We start from the raw sequence: 26002 nt of genomic DNA on the forward strand, positions 1-26002 counted from the left end.
TGCTACTCCTGTCAAGATGTTGCTTCAGACACATTTTACTGAGAACAATCATCAGCTGCGATTTTCATAAAACAACATGGGCAGTGTGCTCATTGGATCTGAACACCTTTAACTTTTGGCTATGGGGACATCTCAAAGATATTGTCTACAGTGGACACGTGGCCAATTTAGTGGACCTCAAGACCAGCATCACATACCATATCTACAACATTTTGAGTGAAACTGTACATTCTGTGGTTGAGCACACAATTTTGCGATTTCAGCATGTTGCCAACAACGGGGGACAGCATATCGAACATATTGTTGTGAACAAATTGTATCAAACATATTGGTTTTTGCACAAAATAAAATTCCAACGTTGCACACACATTAAATAAATCTACTGAGTAGTTACTCAGTTACAGCTTTTCAAAATGTGAACTTTAATTATAATCACCCTGTATAATATTCAATGAACTAATATGATGGTACATTTAGCTACTCACTCTTGTCAGTTTTAAGAGGTATTTCATTAACTGTGGTCATGACAGATTAGCATAACTGTACTTATATAATAGGTATTTCTCTTTCAAAAGCAAATTCATCATTTAATCATAATCAGCTTCAAAATAAAACAGAATCAGCTTACCATTATAATAAAAATTAATATCATTTGGAAGGGGTTCATAAGGTGGGGCAAATACTGGTCCTTTATGTTCAAGTGTATGCCATTTGATCCCATCTTCATGCTTTTTTTCCAACCACCTTTAACATATTAAAAATATCTCTTTTTATAAAAATAGACATAATACACATAACATACTAAAGTCAATTAGACATAATAACATCATTACAAAGGATCGTTATTAAAAAAGACTATGAAACAATTATTACAAAAAGACTTAGAGAAGATTATATTCAAATATGTAAGATGTTACATCCAGGCAACAATGATCAGGGAAGGGAGGGGAGTAACTATAGTATTCAACACTAAATACAGATAATATATCTTAAAGCAGGGAACTGGACAATCAGACTTATTTGTGCCTATGGTCCCACAGAAGGCTCACAGGAAGAAGCAGATAATTTTTTTAAGTCATTAGAGAAGTCAGCTGACAAAGAAAGAATTGGTTCTTGTTGGAGATCTAAACAGTATAGTAGGATATCAATACTGGAATGTTTTGGAAAATTTGAGAAAAAAGCAAAGCTAATAATAAGTACCTGCAGGATTTCTGTTCGAGACATGGGGAACCGTTTCAGAATAAAGACATGCACAACTTCACGTGGAAAGAAGACAAAAAATAAGACAAGTATCAATGACTATGTTATTACTGATTACAAAATCTTTATGCTGGGTAAGGACAAAGCTATATAGGAGATTTGAAGCAGGAAATGATAATTTGGTATTCAGGATAAAACTGGATATCACACTAAAAAGTCGAGCAGCTTTCAGAAGTGAACTGTAAACTAAAATATTCACATATTAAAAGTTTGCAAACTAAACATTGGAGACTCACTGGGTAGAATGAAGAAAACATTTCAACTCCTACATGGTGGACTCAGTCATGGAAACAAAAAAAAAGCCTATTGAAAGTTCCTAGCTCAGTATTAAGAGCTATTTCATTAAAAAATCAGTATTTCTATCTTAGATTTCTTAGAAAGAAATCTAAGATAGAAAAGTAACGTGTAAAAGTAGCAAAACAAAAGTAAAGAAGGTGGCAATATGTTGTAAAGGCCATTGACAGAGATTAAAAATTAAGGAAATAATCCTGTTGAAGGAATTGAAGATGATGATAAAGGAGACATGAAAACTCACAATATAGATATATGCAAGATTCTAGAGTAATTATTTTGAAAGTATGCTAACTGCAACAAGAAGTGATAGAAAAGTGGTAAAAATATTCAAGAAGAATGGAATCAGAAGTGCATATCAATACTTGAGGTAGGAAAAAAAAAAGATGAAAGGCTGCTTGATTAGATGATCAAAATATATACTCCAGTTTTCAGAGATAAATATGGAGGTACAGAAGTACTCTTGAAATAACTCTCGAGAGAATAGACAGACAAGTTGTGATCTCCCCCAATCTCTTTACAGCACTCTAGGAAAACATTCTCAAAAACGCAAACCTAGATGAAGGTGTAAATATAGATGGAGAGAATCTTAAAATAGTCCAGTTTGTTGTGAAAGATCCTTTGTTTTTTTCCATTGTGATCAACACTACTGACAATTACTGACCAGCAGCATTCTTAAATAGTTGCCTAGAACACATGGTGACACAAGTGACCAAGTGTTTTGCACATACACTGCATAAGTGAGGTTTATGTACATCTGTGTAAAGGTTTCTGATTCAGTGGCCAGTATGTGTAGATTTGCATTATATATAATGCAGTGCCATGGCATGTAAAAGTATGACAGATACTGTGTAAATGTTGAACAGTTGTTCTTGACATGATGTTGGGCCTCCCTCGATGAGTCTAAGGACTCCTTGAAGCTGCCCGTAATAATAATAATGACAAGTTTATAAATCCATGTAGACATGACAAAGTGGATGGAAAATGAATACTGTCATGACTAATAAATCAAATTGCAAATTAAAGTCACACACACACACACACACACACACACACACACACACACACACACACACACACACACACACACACACACACACACACACACACACAGAGAGAGAGAGAGAGAGAGAGAGAGAGAAGAGCTAATTTTATTTAGGACAAGCAATGAAAATGAACAAGGATCTATCATTAAATGAAGTCAACAAATGCAAAAGGCTGCTTAAAAAGCTTTTAACCAGATAAAACACACTATCACAAACCAAAAAAATAGATATCAAAATAAGATCAAACCTTTTTTTAACAGTATTATTCTACCAGCAATGACCTATGGCAGCAAGACATGGAACACAATAAAAAATGTAAAGAAAAGCCTAATAATAACTCAAAGGACAATAGAAAGAAGTCTGTAATAATCAGGATTCAGAGATGTGGTAGAAACCAACTATAACAACAATGATAACAAGGTGAGCAAGCCACCTGGAACATATGAAAAACAGGTGGACTTCAAGAATAAGACTGGTATCCAAACCCATAAGAAGAAAACCAAATAGACCACCACCTTCAGATAAGAGAATCCTATATTCAAGTCAACAGGAGGAAAATGGAGGAGACTGGCTCAGGATAGAGAAAGTTGATAGCTTTCCAACCTGCAATCATAGAGAAACCAAGACTGAGAATGCAGGCTAGAGAGTGTTCCAGGTTTAAGCAAAGCATACTGAAGAGGATAAGAAAAATTATCGAAGGGTAACTTGATGAAGAAAGGGTTCATACCTGTTCTTGAATTCATTCATTCATGCTACTTACACACACAACATTCAACAGTAATCCATTCCAATCATGCACTGCTCTATAAGAGAAAAATCTAGCACTAATACCTTTCTTGATAGCATTCATTCTCAACTTCCATGGATGTCTCGCATCCTTTTCCCATCCTCCATAAAATGAAAAATTCCATCTATTGAAATTCTGTATAACCCTTTTAGAAGATTGTAAGTCTCAATTATATCACCCCCTCTTTCTCCTGTTTGCTAGTGTCTGCAGTCTACAAATTCTCAATCTGTCTTCATAATCAGTATTCCACAATCCTGATATTTTTGACTCTCTCCACTGCATCAGAATCACCACAGAAACCAGGAGACCAGACCTGCGAGAAATAATCCAAGTGAGATTTTATCAAGGCCTTCTAAAGAGGCAAAATGACATCCTTATCTTTACATATCAAGGTAGATTTCGGCATTGACATTATTCTGAGTTGCATTTACAATATGACCCTTGAACTTCAACTTCCTGCCTACTAAAACTCCAAGATCCCTAGCCTCATCAATTTCTTGAAGCATAATACTGCCAATATAATATAACATTGGATATCTAATCACACCAAAGTGCATGACCTTACATTTATTAATAGTGAAACGATAACCATTTTCATATGCCCACAATATCAGCCTATTCAAATCATTCTGCAAGTACTGCATATCAGCAGCATTTCTGATTACCCTACCTACCTATCTTTGCACATCAGCAAATAGCTGTATGTTGCCTGATAAATCCTTCCCAATGTAATTAATGTGCAGATTGAATAACAGTGAACCAAGCAGCAATCGATCCTTGGGATACACTACTGGTAACCTTAAATCTTGCAGACTCACATATCCCCATAAAACTTTTTGATATCCATCAATTAGCCATATTCTTATTCATACCAATAGTCTGCAATCCAATTCCATATTTTCCAATTTATGCAACAGTATTCCATGTTGTATTCTGTCAAAAGCCTTAGCAAATTCCAGAAGTATCATGGTGTATCCATTCCCCTTGTCTAACTCAGTGGTAACATTATTATAGAATATGATCAAGTTGCTAAAATATAACCTTCCCTTAGGAAACCCATGCTGTTCATTGCAAAGCAGAGATTCTCTGCCAACCCATTTCTGAATACAACCATTGATCAACTTTTCCAAATTCTTCACCACCACTTCTGAGATACTGATTGGTTGATAGTTGGATATATCTCTCTTCGCACTACCCTTGTGCAATGGGATCGCCATACATTCTTTCCATTCCTGTGGAATCTTCCCTGTTCTGAGACTCAATTATACAGTTATGTATAACTGAGTACAGTAATACTCGACTGGCTATTCCCTGGTCAAAGGAATAATAGCCAGTCCAGCTGAACACTTTTAGCATCCATGCTGATATCCCATCAGAACCTATTGCTGAATTCTTATTCAGTTTGAGCAACTGTGCAATAGCTCTAATACCTCCTCTTCATACACCTGAGTTTCTTCAGAAGAGGTAGCAGTGAACTTAATGTTGCATACACCAGGTTGATAGCTTTTTGCAAAATATATCAGTCACCCATATGCCATCTGCTGAGATGGCAGTCCGAGATCACACTCGGACTTAGCTTTTCCATACAACACTTGTGACTCATTTTGCCTGCTGGTTATAATTTCATAACTGACATCACCATTATACACGTGATATTCCTTCCATCATCTTTTACTTGCAAATCCCATACTTAATTAGATTACATATTCATTTCACTCCTCCTCTATTTATTCTTTGAACTCTAGGGACACATTCTGATATTGCATCATTTAAGTATTTTTTAAACACTTACCATGCACTGTCGATATCCTTTCCATCCAGTATATAATACCATTGCACAGATACCAGCATATCCTTCAAGTGGTCATAATTTCCTGCTTTATAGTTCAGCACATAACCTTTTCTCAATGGAACATTCAGAAACTTAGCCACTTCCCAAGTCAGTACTGTAAGATCACTGTCACCAACCGGAGGCAGAATAGTTATGTCTCTAACTGAAATCCCCTCTTACACTATAATCAAATCTAATACTCTTTGACTGAGTTCCTTCTGTCAAATGCTACTTTACGATATCTCGCAACAGTTCAATAAATTCAGTTTCATTCTTCTTATGCGATATCATAGCTACCCAATCGATGTTTGGATAATTAAAGTTCCCCATTATGATTACTCTTTTTACACCTATCATATTTATTTGTTGATGCATTTCTTTGACACTAGCAACTGATCAACCAGGTCTGTAACAACACCTCACTATGTATTTAACCTTAGAGGCCACCTCACACCAGATGGATTCAAACTCACTTGTCACAAGAAAAATTGTGGATTCAAAGCATTTGATATTAGCAAGTCCCTTCTTCTCCTATCCTGTCTATCCTTCCTAAAAATACTGTACTTGCATTCGATACCAATCAGTATGTCTGCTTCTAATAGCCAAGTCTCACTAATGCCTACAACATGAAGTCTTAATTACTTAAATATAAAGAGCCAATAGGCTTCACTTCAACGATGTAACATTATTTAAATTAAGGGGATATTAAATCCCACATTGTTTCAAAACCGAATAAGAAACTCAAAGATCGGAATCAAAGTAATTTAATGGGTGCATCTTTCTGACAACTCGTATAGCAGAGTATATAAGTTCTTTTTGCTATACCCTTAGTATTAATTTGGTCTACCTACTCACTGATGAGAACTCAATAAAGGTCTGGGTAGTGGTGACCTTCCACCATAATGTATAACATCATACATCTCCTAAGAGATGGGTTTTACATTATGGGAAATACTAAGAAGTGATCAGAACTTTCCCTACCTTTTCAACAAGTTGCCCTAGTGTTGGACTATGTGCTTTGGCTTACGCTAGTATTCGCCGATATTTTTATAGTTTATTATATTCGGCATGAAACTCTTTGATTCCGATCTTTGAGTTTCTTATTTGGTTTTGAAACAATGTGGGATTTAATATCCCCTTAATTTAAATAATGAAGTCTTAATATATTAACCAAGGCAACAAACTACTCCTTTGTTTCTGATCCCCCCCCCTTGCAATCATGTACAGACATAATAAATTACCTACATGCTCTTTTGCATACACTTGTCTGTGGTCTGCATGACAGGGTTAGACAACTTGCATATCTCTGTTCTTATTTAGTTCCTTACTTATGCAGACATCATTACACATGCTTGATAGGTTCGAACCGGACGAACATAAAATCTTTCTCCCTTCATAATCATTTCTATAATAATAACCATCCTCATCTTTAACACAATTACCTAGCATTGTTGTTCTTACAAAGAGATTATCACGATTCCTTCCATCAGAATTCAGTTTTCCTGACTCTATGTTAGGTCTTATATCAATTAATTTTTCAAGACTCCTGATGCTAAATGCATTCAAGCGTATGCCGTTCTCTTATGCAAATCCAATCTTCCCTCAAACTCACTCCACGCACTGAAAAACTCACATCCCTTCCTTCTACACAGCCTATACATCAAATCATTTGCCATCATTGCCTTCTTCTTAATTCATTTTTATCATATTGAGGTAATATACTTACTATTTTCACTTTCTCACCCTTCACTTTTGCCTCCTTCATGTCCTCTCTCATACTGGACTTATCTGTAATTAAGTCATTAGTGCCTACTACGATTATGATCTTGTTTATTGTTGTTTACTTTTCTGTTTTTGAAGTGCTTGCATTATATTTTTAATTTCTGCACCAGGAAAACTTGATGTTATAACCTGCTCATCAATGGCATGTTTTACAATAGTCACCATACCAAATAACATTCTTCTTTTTATAATCAACTTTAATTACCAGATTTTTGTTTTACACACTAACTTACTTGATTCCCTGCTTTGTTTTCCATTTTGCTGCTGAATTTTTTTTATTCTCCCTGTGTTCTTCTAAATGCCACTCAACTTGATGTAGTTCCTCATTCTGTCTAATAATTTGCTTTAGCCTAGCTCTCTCTCAGAGGTTAAATTATTTTCAATTTCCTCTTTAATATCTTATTTAGTGGAGAAAACCTTCTTGTTCACTACTTCGCCGTTCTAGTTAGCGTTTCATTTCTTCTGCATTTTTGGTGCCATTTTACATCTATTTAATATTAAAATATTACAATAAAAATGTTACAAAGACACTAAATACTCTAAAAACACAAAAATCTACTCTAATATATAATAAAAACTAATTTTCTAAGGAAAAAAACACAGTAAAACAGATAAAAAATCAACAATTTTACACGAGTGCTAAATTACACCGACCACTAGCAATATAACATCGAATCCTATCAATCTATATTTAATATATAGATCTGTACTAGAGTTGTAAGTCAGCAGACAGAAATGAAGAATTATTTATCTATATTGCATTATGGATTTTTTTCCTTTTCAATGGTGAATCCATCCACCTATAATACACTAGCACTATGGATGGGCAAGAAGGAACTTATTCACATTTGATTTAAAAAGCTCTATTGTATTACTTGGGAAACACATGGTAGAAGATTGTTCCAGAGGGCAACAGTGGAAGGGATAAACAAAGAAGAGAAGAAATCTGTTCTGTGGGTTTGGAGTTTAAATGTGAGATGGTGTTGGTTTGCTGCTGCACACAATTGAATGTACAGATTTCTCTTGCTTGACGCGGGATTTCATTAACGCAGCAAAATTAATTGCGATAATCCCTTTATAGAGTTTTAATTAATACACCTTTAAATTTACCCTTGCAAGCCTCAAGGAGTGTTGCCTGGCCAAGAGAAAGAAAGTTGAGAGCATGATGGCATCATTCTTCCAATTAAGCATTAAGAATGGGTGTATTAACAAGCTGTATCAACAGAAAAATCAAAAACTATGGCCTTTAAAGGACAAGATCCAGCAAGAACTAAAATAGTAATAGATAACAAGATCTTAAAAAGGTGAATTCATTTAACTACCTAGGATGTATGATCACATATGAAAATGAAAAAGATATAAACGTAAAAATTGCAAAATATTTAAAAATAACAGGTGTAATTAACTTTATATTTAAACCAAACCTAGTTCAAAAACAAACCAGGCTAAAAGTATACAATACATTAGCCTTACCAGTCTTAATGTATGGAAGCAAAATCTGGACAATAAAACAAAAAGACAAACAAAGATTAACAACAGCAGAAATGAAGTTTATGAGAAAAACTGCAAAGTATACCCTATTTGATCACAAAAGAAGCGAAGATATTATGAAAGAATTAAACCAAGAACCAGTAATAGAAAAAAATTAAAAAATATAAACATAAATGGATGGAACACGTTCAAAGAATGAAAACAGAAAGATTACCAAAACAAGCCTTAAAGTACAAGCCATTAGGAAAAAGAAAACCAGGACATCCTCTTAAACGATGACTTCTAAGGCCGGAACAGGCTATGCTAGGCCTAAATCCTTGATACGTATGATGATGATGATGTATTAACAAGCTCCAATAGTTCTGCTGTATTTACAAATTACATTATTCGTAAATTTTACAGAATTAAAGTACGGGAATTTTTCATAAACATTAATCATGCCGAAGAATAAGAGCAATTCCACAACCATGTTTTTTAACAAGGCATTAGTAAGGTGATAAAATGTAACAAAAGTGGGGGTGCCACACTAAACTTGCTTGCATGCAACAGCCTGTCGTCTATGGCGTCGAGTAGCGGGTTATGGGAGGGGAAGCTATACTGAGGCATGACTCACTGCCCCGTGTTGTTAAAAAGTTATAGTCAATTTAAAATCTTTGGGGTCTGTGACTTGCTAGCATTGAAGTTGATAATGTTATCTAATCCCACTGATGAATATTCTGAATATTAGAATTTAAGGTTAGCATTTCAGGGATTGTGATGATTTGTGTTTTGCAGGGTTTGTCAAATGAAAGGGAGGAGTGCAATGTGCTGTCATTAGCAAAACCATATACTGGATTGGGAGTCAGTGAGTAGATCATTTATGTATAGAAGGAAGAGAGTGAGCGAGAGAACAGAACCTTGTGGGACCCCAGCCTTAGTTGCATAGATAGAAGATAAGGAGCCATCCTCCATCAATTGAAGTGAGTATCCAGCAAGAAAGCTAGCTACCCAATTGCAGAAGTCAGAGGGAAGACTGCGTGATGGGAGTTTTCTTAACTGAGCTTTGTTCTAAACTCGGTCAAAAGCACTTGAGATGTGATCCTTTCCATGGTGTTTATCCAGAGATGGGTGACATAGATTGGTAGATCCCTGTTGATCAACAGTGATGGAATCCATACTGTCAGTCATTTATTACATGAGTCTTCAAAGGTAATGTAAGAGTTGGCCATTGATGGTTCTTTCTATCACTTTAGAAACAATTGAAATAAGAGAAATTGGATAGTTATTAGAGGTGTTTACAACACCTCTAATAATCAAATCCCCGTACAATGCCACTCATTGGTCTTTCATTACCTCTCTCAAAGCAACATTATTCATTTTCATCTACTTCACTCTTACATATATATCTACACCTCATCCATTTCAATTCTTGCCACATATTAACCAACTCAGCTTTCAAATCTTGCATCATTTTTACACTCTCGTTCACACTCTCGATTTTTATTGCCAGTCATACACTCTTGTTTGCCATCAACGAATCCTGCCACTTTAAAAAAAAGAGCACTCTGTTTTTCAACATGCACTACATTCATATTGGCTTTGTCATTCTAACCGTCAATTGTTAAGTTCATTAGATTGCTTGTTCACTTTTTTCAAAACTTTTTCAAAACTTTTTTTTTTTTTACCAATTTTTTGCTGCTCATTTACACCATTACTCTTTGCTATCAGATGAGCACTCATTCTTCATGTAACATTCTCACTACTAACAACACCTTCAGTGACCAATATGTTACCACAGTCCTCATTCTGATCACACTTCTCTCACACATGCCCTCCTTCCACGTGCTTTAAATATCCATAATTTACCTACATAATCGAACACCTCACATTTCATGAAATAACTAAAATCAAAATTAAACTCTACTAGAGACAAAGCCACTGGCATCTTTCCTTAGTAATGATACTATACTCTGCTCTAAGTTTAACAATTTTGTGAACAAACTTAAACAAGCCCACACACTACAAACCACTGCAAGCACAATTTCTACCACAACTCTGACACACACACACACACACACACACACACACACACACACACACACACACACACACACACACAACACATATACTTTCCAGTGAAATGCCACCTGGCAGTGGGAATACCACGTCAGTGTTGTGAATGCAAGGTTTTAAAATAACAAAAACTGGATGTAGAATTTACTGATGGCAGCAATATATTGTTGGAGGTGGAGGAATTGGAGTGATGGGATAAGGATCTAAAATTTAGAGGACATATTGTCAAAATTGTGAGGACAACGACGAATTGTGGGAATGATGCATAGGAAACCAACTTGTAAAAGTAAAAGATTCTGGTTCCATTGTATAAGACCTTGATTAGGTAACATATAGATTACTGTAAACAGATTTGTACACCTGGTTTTCAAAAGGATGAAGAGATAGTGGAAAGGGTACAGAACTGAATCACTACTATAGTAAATGATCTCTGGAATGTTAAACATGAGGAAAGATTGAGAAGATGTAATTTGCAGTGTAGTGGACAGGAGGAAGAGGGGTGATATGATAGAGACAAGTTGGTAAGGCGTTGTTATAGGATCAATACTGAAGAGATTTCTCATGAAATGGTGGGAGATTGGGGGAGTACAAGAGCTATATAAGGAGGATGTAAACAAGAGAGTGAGAAGTAGGATTTTTGCATGCAGAGTTGTGAATGATTGGAATGCCCTGCCTGAGATTGTGGTAACTGAGATTGCCTTACACACATTCAAATTCAGAGAATTTGAATGTGTTTAAGGTATGATGAGATGTGTGTATGACAAAGCGACTTCTTCCTAGATAAGTCTTTGATTCCATGGGTCTTAGGACAATAATAATAATAATTTGTCGGGGGGGGGGGCTTAAGGGTCAAAGCTGTATAATTAAGAGGAAACCTCCACACAGCCTTTAAAAGGAATACGGAGAACTGACCTAATGTCCAATCCTCACCTTCTAGTTGTGCACCCTGTTAGGTATCTACCTGGATAATAAAGGAACAAAGATGGATTGAAAATTTTGGATTTAGCCAACCAAATTATATTCTCATTGGCTTAAACCACAAATAAAATGGTACAACATGATAGAATTTCATGCCAGCTGGGATGTGTTTTTGGATTTCCTCCAGTAGAAGACTTTTTACCAGGGAATTACGATGAACAGCAAAAAGTCAGCTACTCAAACAAATCCTAAAACACACCCCGACTCAACATCACAGGAATTCAAAATCAGTACTATCAACATAAGAAGCCTGAATGGCAAAGAAATGGAACTGGCAGAGGAATTGGATAAGTATCAGATCGACATATTAAGGGTGACTGAAACAAAAAAAGACAAAAACTGGTATGATCTTTCTAAGCAATAAATACAGAATGTTATATTCAGGCAATGATGATCAGGGAAAAGAAGGAGTAGCTATAGTATTCAACACTTAATACAAGGCTAATATTCTTGAATGGCAGGCAATATTAAGTAGAGTGATGTGGACAAATATGAGAATGGGGAACTGGACAATGAGACTCATTTGTGCCTATGGTTCCCACAGAAGATTCTACAACGGTAGAAGTGGAGGAATTTTTTCAGACTTTAGAGAAAGCAACTGACACAATGAAAAAAGAAAAGTTTGTCCTTGTTGGGGATCTAAATAGCAAAGTAGGAAATTGTCAGATATACAGAAATATTTTGGGAAAATTTGGAGAAAAGAGCTAATAATAATGCCAATACCTGTTGGATTTCTGCTCAGCACATGGAATGGTTATTACTAACACAATTTTCCAACATAAAAATGTGCACAAATTCACATGAAGAGAAGAGGCAAGGAATAAGAAATGTCTCATTGACTATGTTATTGTTGATAGCAATGTTTTCTCACTAGTGCAGGACACTAGAGTGTTCAGAAGATTTGAAATTGGAAGGGATTACCATTTAGTCTTGAGTAGGATAAAATTGAATTTCATATTGAAAAGAAGAACATGTAAGAAAGTTTTAAAGCAAATAAAAGTTGAGCAGCTCTCAGATGTGAACTGTAGACTAAAATACACTAACATTATTCAAGAAAAAATGAAAGAGGTTGAGAACAGGAATCAAACCTTGGAGATTCAGTGGCAAACCCTGAAGAAAACATTGATTGATTCAGCCAGAGAGGCATGTGGTGAGGTTGTCTGCAAGGATAGAAAAATCAGAACTGCATTGTGGACACAGGAAGTTAAAGAGGCAGTGAAGGAAAAGAAGAAAGCATATCAAAAGTTCTTGACAAATAAATCAGCTTGTGCTCTTAGAGAATACAGAGACAAATGTAAGAAAGCTAAACACTGTGTAAAACTAGCTAAACAAAAGTCATGGGAAGACTGGTAAGAACACAGAAAGTAAATACCAAGGTGACAAAATATTCTGGAGGCTGTTGAAAAAGTCAGAAATTGAGGAAAGAGTGCTGTAAAAGAAATTAGAGATGATAAAGGTGACATGAAAACTGCAGAAAAGGTATTGATGTATGAAGTAATTACTTAAAAAAAATTGCTAAATTAAACAATCGGTGATAGCACAGTGGTAAAAAAACACTGACCAGGCATACAATCAGGAATACATATCCATACTTGAAGTAGAAAAAGTCATCAAAAGCCTGAAACGTGGAAAGGCAGCAGGAGTAAATGATATTCGACCACAAATGCTCACGTATGGAGGTATAAGTCTTACAGTGTTTGCACTGTATAGTTCAGAAAGCCTGGATAGAGGGATGAATTCCAGATGATTGGAGTAGAGTTCTCATAGTACCCATATATAAAAAGAGAAATAAAACTGAATGTGAGAATTACAGAAGTATTTTCCCTACTGAGTGTTGGTAAGATTTATGCAAGTATACTTGGGAAATGGTTGAGAAGAATTGTGGAAGGGAAGCTTGGTGAAGAATAAGCTGGATTCAGGCCAAACAGAAGCTGTCAATATCTGATTTTCACTTTACGACAAATAGCTGAGAAATTATAGGAATATAACAAAGATCTGTATTTAAGTTTAATTGACCTGCAAAAGGCATATGACAAGGTGCAAGAGAAAAGCTATTAAAATGTTACAGTTATATGGTTTAAATGGGACATTATTTTATATGATAGCTACAGGGAATCCAAAGACTCATCAAGGGAGGGCATCTACTCTACAACTGTCCTCCAACACCCAATCCACTAACTACAGTGAACATCATCTACATCAATGCTATCTAATGCCCATCACTAGTATTTTCACAGATAATTATAAACATCCATGCTCACGGCAGGATTAAAAATCGCAGCCTTTTTTCCTGGAGAGTATAAGCTAACCACTCGGCCAACCAGTGGGTATATTTTTCAATTATATCAATCAATGCTTAATCTTTATTTGAGTTGTAAGTGGCAGTTAGAATTGAAGGAAGTACAGGAAGATGATTTGATGTTAAATCTGGTGTCAGACAAGAATGTACATACATTCTCTGTTATTCATCATCTATACGGATCACATTATGAAGGAAATCTGTATTATACTTAATATCAAAACTTGAGATATTAATCTCAGCTCTTTACTTTATGCAGATAATGTTATCCTCTTAAATAAATCCAGTAGAAGTAGTCTACAAGATTCCCTGACTAAAGGGAATAACTGTTGTAATCAATTTGTTATGAAAATCAGCAATAACAAGACTAAGACAATGAAAGTAGATAGAAACATTGAAAACATCAACTGCAACATAAATAGAAAACCTATAGAACAAGTAAAAGATTTCGGTTACTTTAGACAACAGAATCAACAAAGTCGATATGGTAGGAAGTCAACTAAATAAATTTATATGGAATAAGAGAGAAATTATCAGGACTCTCATATCTGTGGTCAAAGACTAGAGAACCACAGATATGAGAGTCCTGATAAAGATTGGCATCAATGGCAATATCATATTTAAAATGAGGATATTAGAAAGGCATTGTTAGCACCCAGGAATGCGATAGCAGAGCTAATCTCAGTGGTATGGTCACTTAAACAGAATGGGAGAGGAAAGATTAACAAAACAAGTGTTCTCTGCCAGGTTGGCAGGAAAAAGACCCAGAGGAAGGCCAAGACATAGGTGGATTAATACAGTAAAAAGTACCTTAGAAGACAGAAATATAAGATCTGATAATGTTGGAGTCTTGACAGATAACAGATTGATTTGGAAGAAAATTGTTAGTATCACCACTGGATCTGGCTCCCACTGATGAGACCTCAATAAACGTTGAAGCCAGTCTGGGTAATAGTCCTTCCCTTAATGCATAGCATTATACATATCCACAAGAAGATGTGCTTTGCATTATGGGCGATACTAAGGCAAGTGATCAGAACTTACTCCACCTTTACCACGAGTTGCCCCAGTCCTGAAAATACTTCAGGTGCAAACTTTGTTGCTTACACTTGGATAAAGGATTAAACCAAACATATAATTAGTAGCATAGCCAAGTGAAAAAACTTCCATCAACTATCTCTAATCTAGAGAATTTTAATAATAAAGTGTTGACACCTTTTGGCAACTGGTATATGGTGATATGACTTCTGCATCACTTCCACCTTAGTATCACTACCTCTGGGTCTGGCTCCCACTGATGAGACCTCAATAAAGGTCGAAACCAGTCTGGGTAGTGGCCCTTCCCTTAATGCACAGCATTATACATGTCCGCAAGGAGATGGGCTTTGCGTTATGGGAGATACTAAGGCAAGTGATCAGAACTTACTCCACCTTTACCATGAGTTGCTCAAGTCCTGAAAATACTTCAGGTGCAAACTTTGTTTGCTTACACTTGGATAAAGGATTAAACCAAATATATAATTATTAATAAATAAAACGTAATAACTTTAATTAATAAATAAGGTACAGATATTTCATACTAAAACTAATAGTATATCTTCAGTGTTATAAACAGATAGGAATGGAATACAAGTAATGAACATTCGGTGGATCACCTATTAAAATGCAATGTTGTGGCGAGCTAGGAAATGAAAGAAATTAATAAATAATTAATATTTAAGATAATTGGTTTTTAAAGATTACATAAAATAAAAGTCTCCCAGATCTTTGAGAGAGAGAGAGGCAATCATTTCGATTTAAATTCAGTCAGTGTAAAATAGCTTCACAACTTTCTTTAAAGAGGCGTTCATATTTGAACCTGCATATATGAAGGAGAATAGCTTTATCCCACTGGATATTATGGGTAGTGGTAATTCTGTGTTGTGCTAGACCAGACTTCTGAGGTTTGTTGTAATCAATATAATATTGATGTTCTTTAATTCTTTTTTCCACAGAACGGCCAGTTTGTCCAAAATAAGAAACATCACATTCACATGGTATGTGGTAAATGGCAACCAAAGATAGAGATGACAGTTTACTTTTGTAGATGGCAATTAGGAACAAATTTTGTTGATAGGAATATACGTGGGCATCAATTGGTACTTTTTTTTAAAATTCTACCTATAGGTTCTGAGATTCCTGGAATGTAGGGGATTGGAATTCTGCAGACTGTTGAAGAAACCTTAGATATTGACCTTAGATATTGGAACATAAGATTCAATTATCTGTTGGATTTGATTAGGGTGGTAATTATTAGATTCCATTAACTTTTTATTTTATTATATATGTTTTGTAGCTGATTATAAAAATCAATATTATCCTGTTCTCTTCCTTCTTCTGGGGCATATAAACCAATTACTGTTGAGCAAACTTTATGTGCCCTATTAATTAGAGATTTAAGAATGCCAAATTTTTAAGATGTGTGGTGAGCAGACTTTATATGAATGTATCTGCCAGTAAATGTAGGCTTTCGAAACATGCTTGTAGATAAGGTACCAGAGGAAGTTCTGAAAAAGCATTTGACAAAGTTAAAAGAAACATATTATTTAACAAAATAACCAAATACAAATAAGATTAAATCACGAGCTATCATATACAAGAGAGATAAACCAAGGGGTCCGACAAGAATGTCCCCTCTCAGCAACTCTTTTTAATATCTACTTAAATGAAATAATAATAAAATGGAGTAAAAATTTACATCAAGGAATTAAACTTTCACCTACAGTTAACTTAAACACTCTCCTCTTTGCAGACGACCAAATAATAATTACAAATTCTGAAGATAACTTACAGAAAGCTTTTTTAAATCTAAATGAGATATCCAAAGATTATGGTATGATAATATCAACGGAAAAATCAAAAACTATGGCCTTTAAAGGACAAGATCCAGCAAGAACTAAAATAGTATTAGATAACAAGATCTTAGAACAGGTGAATTCATTTAACTACCTAGGATGTATGATCACTTATGAAAATGAAAAAGATAAACATAAAAATTGCAAAATATTTAAAAATAACAGGAATAATTAACTCTATATTTAAACCAAACCTAGTTCAAAAACAAAGCAGGCTAAAAGTATAAAATACATTAGCCCTACCGGTCTTAATGTATGGAAGCGAAATCTGGACAATAAAACAAAAAGACAAACAAAGATTAACAACAGCAGAAATGAAGTTTATGAGAAAAACTGCAAAGCATACCCTATTTGATCACAAAAGAAACGAAGATATTATGAAAGAATTAAACCAAGAACCAGTAATTGAAAAAATTAAAAAATATAAACATAAATGGATGGAACACGTTCAAAGAATGAAAACAGAAAGATTACCAAAACAAGTCTTAAAGTACAAGCCATTAGGAAAAAGAAAACCAGGACGTCCTCTTAAATGATTCAACGATGACTTCTAAGGCCGGAACAGGCCATACTAGGCCTAAATCCTTGATACGTATGATGATGATGATGATTAACTTTTTAATGATGGAAAGTTCTTGTAAGATTTCTGGAGAAGAGCAAACTTTATGTGCCCTATTAATTAGAGATTTAAGAATGCCAAATTTTTGAGATGTGTGGTGAGCAGACTTTTTATGAATGTATCTGCCAGTAAATGTAGGCTTTCGAAAGACACTTGTAGATAAGGTACCAGAGGAAGTTTGAGTAAGCAGGATGTCCAAAAATGGTAAAGTACCAGAATTTTCCTTTTCCAATGGTGAATTAGATATGAGGGTGAAGGCTATTTATCTGTTGTAGAAGGGTGGAAAGCTCATCTTCAGTATGTGACCAAATGGCAAAAACGTCATCGACATAATGATACCAAAGAGATGGTTGAGGGTAGAATGGATGAAAACATAGTCTCTTTGAATTGTTTCAAAAAATAGTTAGCCAAAGGTGGAGACAAAGAGCTACCCATGGCAGTACTGTCAACTTGTTTGTAGAACTTGTTTTTCCAACTAAAATAACCTGAATGGATAACAAATTCGAAAATATTTGTGATATCTTGAGGGTAATCTTCATATAATAATTTGACTGTGTTGGCTAATGGAATATTGGTAAACAAAGATGCAATGTCGAAACTGAATAGCAACTCAGACTCTTTGATTTTTAAATCCTTGATTTTTTCAAGGAAATCTGTTGAATTTTTTTATGTAGGATCTGGAATGTCCAGTGAGAGCACTTAAAGAACGAGACAAGACTTTTGCAATTTGATAAGTAGGAGAATCAATGCAATTCATTGTTGAGGTTATCAGTTGGGACCCAAATTATGTGGATAAATTACACACCTACTTTGGAAGAACTCCCTGTCTATATGGTCTCCCAAAAATCCATAAAGAAGGCTATCCGGTATGACCAATCGTGAATTGCATTGCTTCTCCTACTTATCGAATTGCAAAAGTCTTGTCTCGTTCTTTAAGTGCTCTCACTGGACATTCTAGATCCTACATAAAAAATTCAACAGATTTCCTTGAAAAAATCAAGGATTTAAAAATCAAAGAGGGTGAGTTGCTAGTCAGTTTCTACATTGTATCTATGTTTACCAATATTCCATTAGCTGACACAGTTAAATTATTAAATGAAGATTACCCTCAAGATATCGCAAATATTTTTGAATTTGTTATCCATTCAGGTTATTTTATATGGAAAAACAAGTTCTACAAACAAGTTGAAGGTACTGCCATGGGTAGCCCTTTGTCTTCACCTTTGGCTAACTATTTTTTTGAAACAATTCAAAGAGACTATGTTTTCATCCTTCACCCTCAACCATCTCTTTGGTATCGTTATGTCAATGACGTTTTTGCCATTTGGTCACATACTGAAGATGAGCTTTCCACCTTTCTACAACAGATAAATAGCCTTCACCCTCGTATCCAATTCACCATGGAAAAGGAAAATTCTGGTACTTTACCATTTTTGGACATCCTGCTTACGTGAACTTCCTCTGGTGCCTTATCTACAAGCATTTTTCGAAAGCCTACATTTACTGGCAGATACATTCATAAAAAGTCTGCTCACCACACATCTCAAAAATTTGGCATTCTTAAATATCTAATTAATAGGGCACATAAAGTTTGCTCTTCTCCAGAAATCTTACAAGAACTTTCCATCATTAAAAAGTTAATGGAATCTAATAATTACCACCCTAATCAAATCCAACAGATAATTGAATCTTATGTTCCAATATCTAAGGTTTCTTCAACAGCCCACAAAGTTCCAATCCCCTACATTGCACGAATCTCAGAACCTATAGGTAGAATTTTAAAAAAGTACCAATTGATTCCCACGTATATTCCTATCAACAAAATTTCTTCCTTATTGCCTTCTACAAAAGATATACTGTCATCTCTATCTTTGGCTGGCGTTTACCAAATGCCACGTGAATGCGATGTTTCTCATTTTGGACAAACTGGCCGTTCTGTGGAAAAAAGAATTAAAGAACATCAATATTATATTGATTACAACAAACCTCAGAAGTCTGGTCTAGCACAACACAGAATTAACACTACCCATAATATTCAAGGATAAAGCTATTCTCTTTCATATATGCAGATTCAAATATGAACGCTGCTTTAAAGAAAGTTGTGAAGCTATTTTACACTGACCGAATTTAAATCGAAATGATTGCCTCTCTCTCTCTCGAAGATCTAGGAGACTTTTATGTAATCATTAAAAAAACAATTATCTTAAATATTAATTATTTCATTTCCTAGCTCATGACAACATTGTATTTTAATAGGTGATCCACCGAATGTTCATTATTTGTATTCCATTCCTATCTGTTTGTAACACTGAAGATATACTATTAGTTTTAGTATGAAATATCTGTACCTTATTTATTAATTCAAGTTATTACTGTGGACTTAAGTGTTATTTATTAATTATTATACTATGCCACAGGAATACCTCTAAAAATAACAAATATATAATTGGATGTATATTCTTCATGTAGTACTATCATAATATCCTGTACACCACCTGAGGGTACATGTCAGGAATTTGATGATGAGTACATCCTCTGAGGAACTGAAGTGAAGTAATTTAGTAGGTTCTAAGACAGCTGGAAGAAATGTCATCTGATTTATTATGAAAGTCCTATGTAAGATTTTTAATATAGGGTTGGAAACCTTGAGAGTTTTAGGATACAAAAATTTAGAATTGAGAAAGGCTGCTTTACATAGCTGAGCTTTATAAGTACTTGCTGCAATTCACAATAAAACTCGAGGAATAAGTAAATAATATTTATTTAAAGATGTATATTTCAGCCTGAATATTACAGGTCATCATAAGTAGCAATGATAGTTAATTACAAGTTGGAAACTGCAAATAGTGGATTGCTTTGAAATAGTGAGAGTCATGTGGTGTTATATACAAACCAACACAGCAGTATAACTGAAGAAACGTATTATTAGTTATTCATTAACTGTATTAAAAAAATTAATGATAAGTGATTAGATAAGACTCTCATATTTAGATAGTGACAGGCAGTCTTGTGTGGTGATGCGAGGCTTAAACAAATGCTCACATCTTGCTACTGATGATGGTCTGTAATATTCAGGCTGAAATACATGGCTTTAAATAGATATTATGATTATTTAATTACCCTCCATGGAGTTGGCAGACACCTCGTAGAAGGTTCATTCAACTGACAACATATTCATCATAATGAATCTTAAAATCGTTTAACACTCCCTACATTAACAACATATTCTGGTAATGCATTCCATTTACTCACAATTATCCACATAAAAAATCTACTCCTCACACTCTTCTTCCCGCTCTTACATAATTTCCGATGATATCCTCTGGTTCTTCCCCTCTCATCTTCTAACTCTAAAATCCCCTTTGAATTAATCTGATAAAACCCCTTTGTGAATCATCTTTATCATATCACCTCTTTTCCTCCTATTTTGCAATCCACATTCTTTCCACCTCTCTCTCCATAGCCAATATTCCAGAGTCCTAACGTTATCTTAGTCACTTGTCTCTGGACCCATTTGAATGGTTCCACATCATGATGAAAACCAGGTAACCAAATCTGAGCACAACAAGTGTGGTCTGACCATTGTTTTATACAGTGGCACAACTACTTCCTTATCCCTTCATGTTAGAGTACTTATCATAGCAGCACTATGATGGGCCGTCATTGCAACACTAGCAATATGCCCTCTAAACTTCAGCATACTGTCAACCATCACTATCAAATCTTTAATCTCATTCACTTTCTGCAGTATGGCACCATCGACATAGTACACAGTCTTATATTTCTGCACTCCAAATTGCAACACTATGCACTTATTGATATTAAAACTACAACCCCCCTTCTTCTCATTCCCTCAATCTTTCCCAACATAACTGCCTTTTCAAATGATTCATCAGCTCGCATAATATGTCCAAAGTACATCGACTTCTGTTTAGCGATCATCGTCTCCAAGGAACATTCTTATTGGTCATCCTTTCAGTCCATGAGATTCTTAATAGTCTCCTCCACACCTATAATTCAAATTATATCAATTTGCTTTCTATCTTTCTTCTTAATAATCCAGCTTTCAGATCCATACATCACTACTGGAAATACCATTGCTTTGACAGTTCTAACTTTCGTGGCCTTACTCACACCTCTATCTTTCATAATTTTTGCCAGGTTTAACATCACTTTTTTCCCATGACTATCCTTTTTTAATTTCATCTTCACATTTACCATTATTATTATTTTTATTATTATTTCAGGCGACTTCCGGAGGCCTTAGACTCATCGAGGGAGGCCCTAAACATCATGTCCACACAACTATGCGATTACATTCTCACAGTATCTATCATACCTTGCCTTGAACTCGTTAACCGTCATAGCACCCACAACAGACTCTGGCAGCTTATTCCACTCATTTACCACTCTAAAAGTAAAGAACCCAGCTCTAACACCCCTGCTAACCACACTCTTGCCCAGCTTCCACAGGTGTCCCCTAGTTCTCCCACCACCAGTCCTGATCTCAAAAATATCCTCTGAATTAATCCTATAGAATCCCTTTAGCAATTTGAATGTCTCAATCATATCTCCCCTCCTCCGCCTATCAACTAGTTTCTGCAACCCACAAATCTTCAACCTGTTCTCATATGGTTCATTCCATAGACCTGTTATCATCTTAGTCACTCGCCTCTGGATCCTCTCCACCTCCTCTCCATCAAGAAGGAACCGAGGTGACCAAATCTGGGCACAGTAGTCGAGATGAGGTCTTATCAAGGCTCGGTATAGAGGTACAATAACCTGCTTGTCTCTGCTCGTCAAAGTATTTTCAACAACCAAGTAAGTTGATGAGCTGATTTAGCTACTTTTGCAATGTGCCCCCTAAACTTCATCTTCCTATCCACCAACACTCCCGAGTCTCATCAATCTCATCAATCTCTTGGAGTACAGTTCCACCAATGTGGTATACTGCTGCTAATCTTTTCACCCCAAAATGCATAACCCTACATTTTGTCACATTAAATTGACATCCATTCTCCTTAGCCCAGAACTCCAATCCAGCTAAGTCATCCTTACAAATTAGCATTAGCTTATCACAAGTAATTTGGCTATGATCCTATATGGGTATTACGATCATGCCGCCATAAGAAATTCAACACAAAAATCATATTATAATTCCAGATCTAATTAACACAATCTTCTGCATTCACTATTGCCCTACCCAACTTTGCATAATCAGTGAACAAATGAATTGTTCCACTTAGATCCTTCCCTATATCGATTTCTGACCATCATTTCTGATTCTTGATTACAGTAAATCATAACTTTCAATGATTTCTATTTTATCTCCCTCTATTATAAATTCATTTAAATTGCCAGAAGCCATTACTTTTGTTTTGCTGGTGTTTAAATTAAGCCCGGCTTTGTTATTTTCCGTCTTAACCAATACAATCAACTGCTCCAGATCTTCCTTAGTCTTAGTTTCTGCTGTGGGGGGGGGGGGTATCATCTGCATATCTTAAATTATTTTCCTGCCACCAATCTTAATTCCAGTGGGAACTTTGTCTAAATCAACCATTCTCATAACATATTCACTATAAATATTAAAAAGATAGGGCAACAGTATACAACCCTGCTGCACCTCTTTTTCCACTTGAACATTGTCCATTTCTCCAAAGACTGTTTTTACTGAAGCTTCTTGGTTGTCATACAGCTCTCTTATCAAGAGAATTAGATGTTCAAGTATTCCCAATCCACAGGCTGTTGTGATACACACACAATCAAAAGTTTTCTTATAAACAATAAAACAAATGAATACTTCATCCACAATCCATCTCATGTTTGCTATTTGGTCTCTAGTTCCTCTACCCCTCCTAAAGCCTGTCTGTTCCTGTGGCATTTTTCTATTCACATAAGGCTCCAACCTTTGTTGGATCACTTTCAGAATAACTTTACTTGCATGTGAAATTAAAGCAATGGTTTTATAATTATTACAATCTGGCATTTGATTTGGGGGGGGGGGGGATTGGGATGATTACCAATGTTTTCCAATCTCTAGATCAGTATATTTTCTTCCAAACCTGTTGACAAATTTCAGTCAATATATTCATTACTTCATCCACAGCTGCTCACAATAATTCCACTGACACACCATCAGCTCCTGGAGCTTTTCTTTTTGACAGTTGTTCCATTGCTGATATCACTTCACTTCTCTTTATCATGGATTCCTCAACAAATTCTCTCCTTTCAAATTCTCCTTCAATAGTATTATCTTTCTTGTACAAACCTCTACATACTCTTTCCATTGGACATTTATCTGAATTACTTTTTACAATTCCTAATCTAAGGATGAATTTCCCTGTAACATATTTTATTTTCTAAACAGATATTAAGGGCTAATGTTTTATTCTATTCATAATATTGTTTCTTCAATTTCCTTGCACCTTTTGCTTAGATGTTTTTCCTTATTTTTCCTAGCCTGTCTTTGGAAATCTGCACTCAGTTGTCTAACCTTTTCTTTGTTCCACTGAAGTTTCATTTTTTGTCTTTCCTCTGCTATTTGAATAGCTTCTTCTTCTGACAACCATTTACAATCTTTCTTTCTTGTTGCTTTATTAACAGTGGCATTATGTGCTTCTGACTGAACATTTTGTTTCTTCCCACAGTTCTAATTCTCTTCCTGTCTTCTCTAAACTTTTTAATTTCTTACCAACTTCTATTTTAAATGTTTCATTTATCAATCTAATTCAAATCTGATAGAGTCCTTTTGTTTCTTCTGCCCTTAATTTTAATTTAACTTCAGCTATTAATAATTCATGATCTGTCCACAGTCTGCACTAGGAGGTGTTTTAGCTGCTTGGAGAGTACTCCTTCACCCACTACTGGCAACAATATAATCCACCTGATTTATGTATTCTCCATTAGATAAAGCCCATGCGTACAATCTTCTCTTATGTTATTGGAAGCAAGTGTTTGCAATAAAGAAACTGTTTTCAACACAAAACTCCAACATCCTTTCTCCTGCTTCATTCCTCAGTGATGCTTTGTTCTTCTTTTTCACCCACTTTTGTATTTGAATTTTGCATTACAATCACCTAATATCGAAAGAAAGTCTGTTTTATCAGTACTGTATACTACTTTTTGTAGGCTGCTATAAAATTCTTCTACCTCATCTTCATTTGAATCTGTAGTGGGTGCATACACATGTATGAGTGTAACATTCACTGGGTGTGCCTTTATTCTGATTAGAATTATTCTATCAGACATTGGGTTGCAAACCAAAATGCATTTTCTGTATTCTCTTCTTACTATGAATGCTACAGCATTTCTTCAAAGGTTTTCCTGTCCAGAGTAATACATCATGAAATCATCAGTATCAAAGTGATCCATTCCTGTCCATCTCAGTCCAGTGATTCCTAACATCTTAATTCAAGTTCTTCTCATTTTTTTCTTCACTAGTTCCAGTTTTCCTTGATACATAGATACATACATTCCTTCTTACATTACATGTTCCTATTTTATGTAAATCAATAAAGCAGAGGAGTCTTCTTCTTAGATTAACTCATTACTTTATCATAAAATGCAAATAAATTGCTAAAACAAAACCTACCCTTTATAAATCCATGCTGGCAATCATTAAGAATACTATTTCCATTAACCCAATCTGTATTCTATTCCTAACTGATCTCTCCAACACCTTGACTACAACTGCAGTTATACAGACTAGTCTATAATTGGAAACCTCTGTTGTAGAACCATGATTGTGGAAGGGTGCTATTTTGTCCTCTTTCCATTCCTTAGGAACCTTATGCACTACAAGACTTTCATTAAATAACCAGGTCAAGGGCATAACTAACTGTTGTGCACATTCCTTAAAAATATGTGGTGATAAATCATTCCTTCCTTGAGGTTGAAGAGCTGTTGCAAAACCTGGATAAGAATTTGTCAATAGGGACAGGTGGAATATCAGAACATTTGCTAAAGGAATGTTCAGCCGAGCTGGCAATGCTTAACACATGTTAGTATAACTTGAGTCTCAGCTCAGGAATGATACCACAGGAATGGAAGGGATGTGTGATAGTTCCATTGAACAAGGGTAGTGCAAAAACTGATTTGTCAATTGCTGACCTATCAGTAACTCTAGTGAAGATTTTAGAAAAGTTGGTAAGAACTTGCATACAGAAATGGGTAGACAAACAAGCAATACTCTGCAAGGAGCAGCATGGGTTTACTAAAGGAAGGTCATGCTTTAGCAATTTGCTCATATTTTATAACAGTGTTATGGCCGAGTTGGATAAAGAGAATGAATACATTATGATAATGTTGAATTTTGCTATGGGATTTGATAGGAATTAGGATACCACATGAAAGACTGTTACATAAACTAGAGAATATAGAATTGGAATATAAACTGTTGACTTGGATTAGTGGGTGGTTGACAGACAGACATCAAAAAGTAGTATACGGTAAATGTGAACCTACCAGATTTAAGGTGCTCAGTGGTGTACATCAGGGCTCAGTCCTTAGGCTATTGTTGTTCAATCTATACATTAATGACATTAGGAAAGTCTAACAGAAGATGTGCAATTGTTTGCTGATGATGTGAAGATAGCAAGGCAATCAAGTATGCTACTGAATCTAGCACTTGCAAAATGATTTCAATAGGCTAGAAATCTGGGCAAAAAAAAATG

The 26002-nt window shown here is 35.2% G+C and overlaps 1 protein-coding gene across 1 annotated transcript in view; it reads right to left on the reverse strand.

Moving 5' to 3' along the window:
• The window catches only part of LOC150103256 (DNA topoisomerase I, mitochondrial-like), a 364529-nt gene that overhangs the window by 217019 nt on the left and 121508 nt on the right, over positions 1 to 26002 (reverse strand). Inside the window, exon 5 of the mRNA XM_090398605.1 lies at positions 629 to 744. Within this exon, the coding sequence (XP_090254731.1) occupies positions 629 to 744 (116 nt within the window). The remainder of the gene's footprint in view (positions 1 to 628; positions 745 to 26002) is intronic.

The sequence above is a fragment of the Typopeltis vanoorti genome, chromosome 9 (genome assembly GCF_054136105.1).
Source record: "Typopeltis vanoorti isolate ZY-2024b chromosome 9, IOZ_Tvanoo_1.0, whole genome shotgun sequence".
NCBI classification, from domain to species: Eukaryota; Metazoa; Arthropoda; class Arachnida; order Uropygi; family Thelyphonidae; genus Typopeltis; species Typopeltis vanoorti.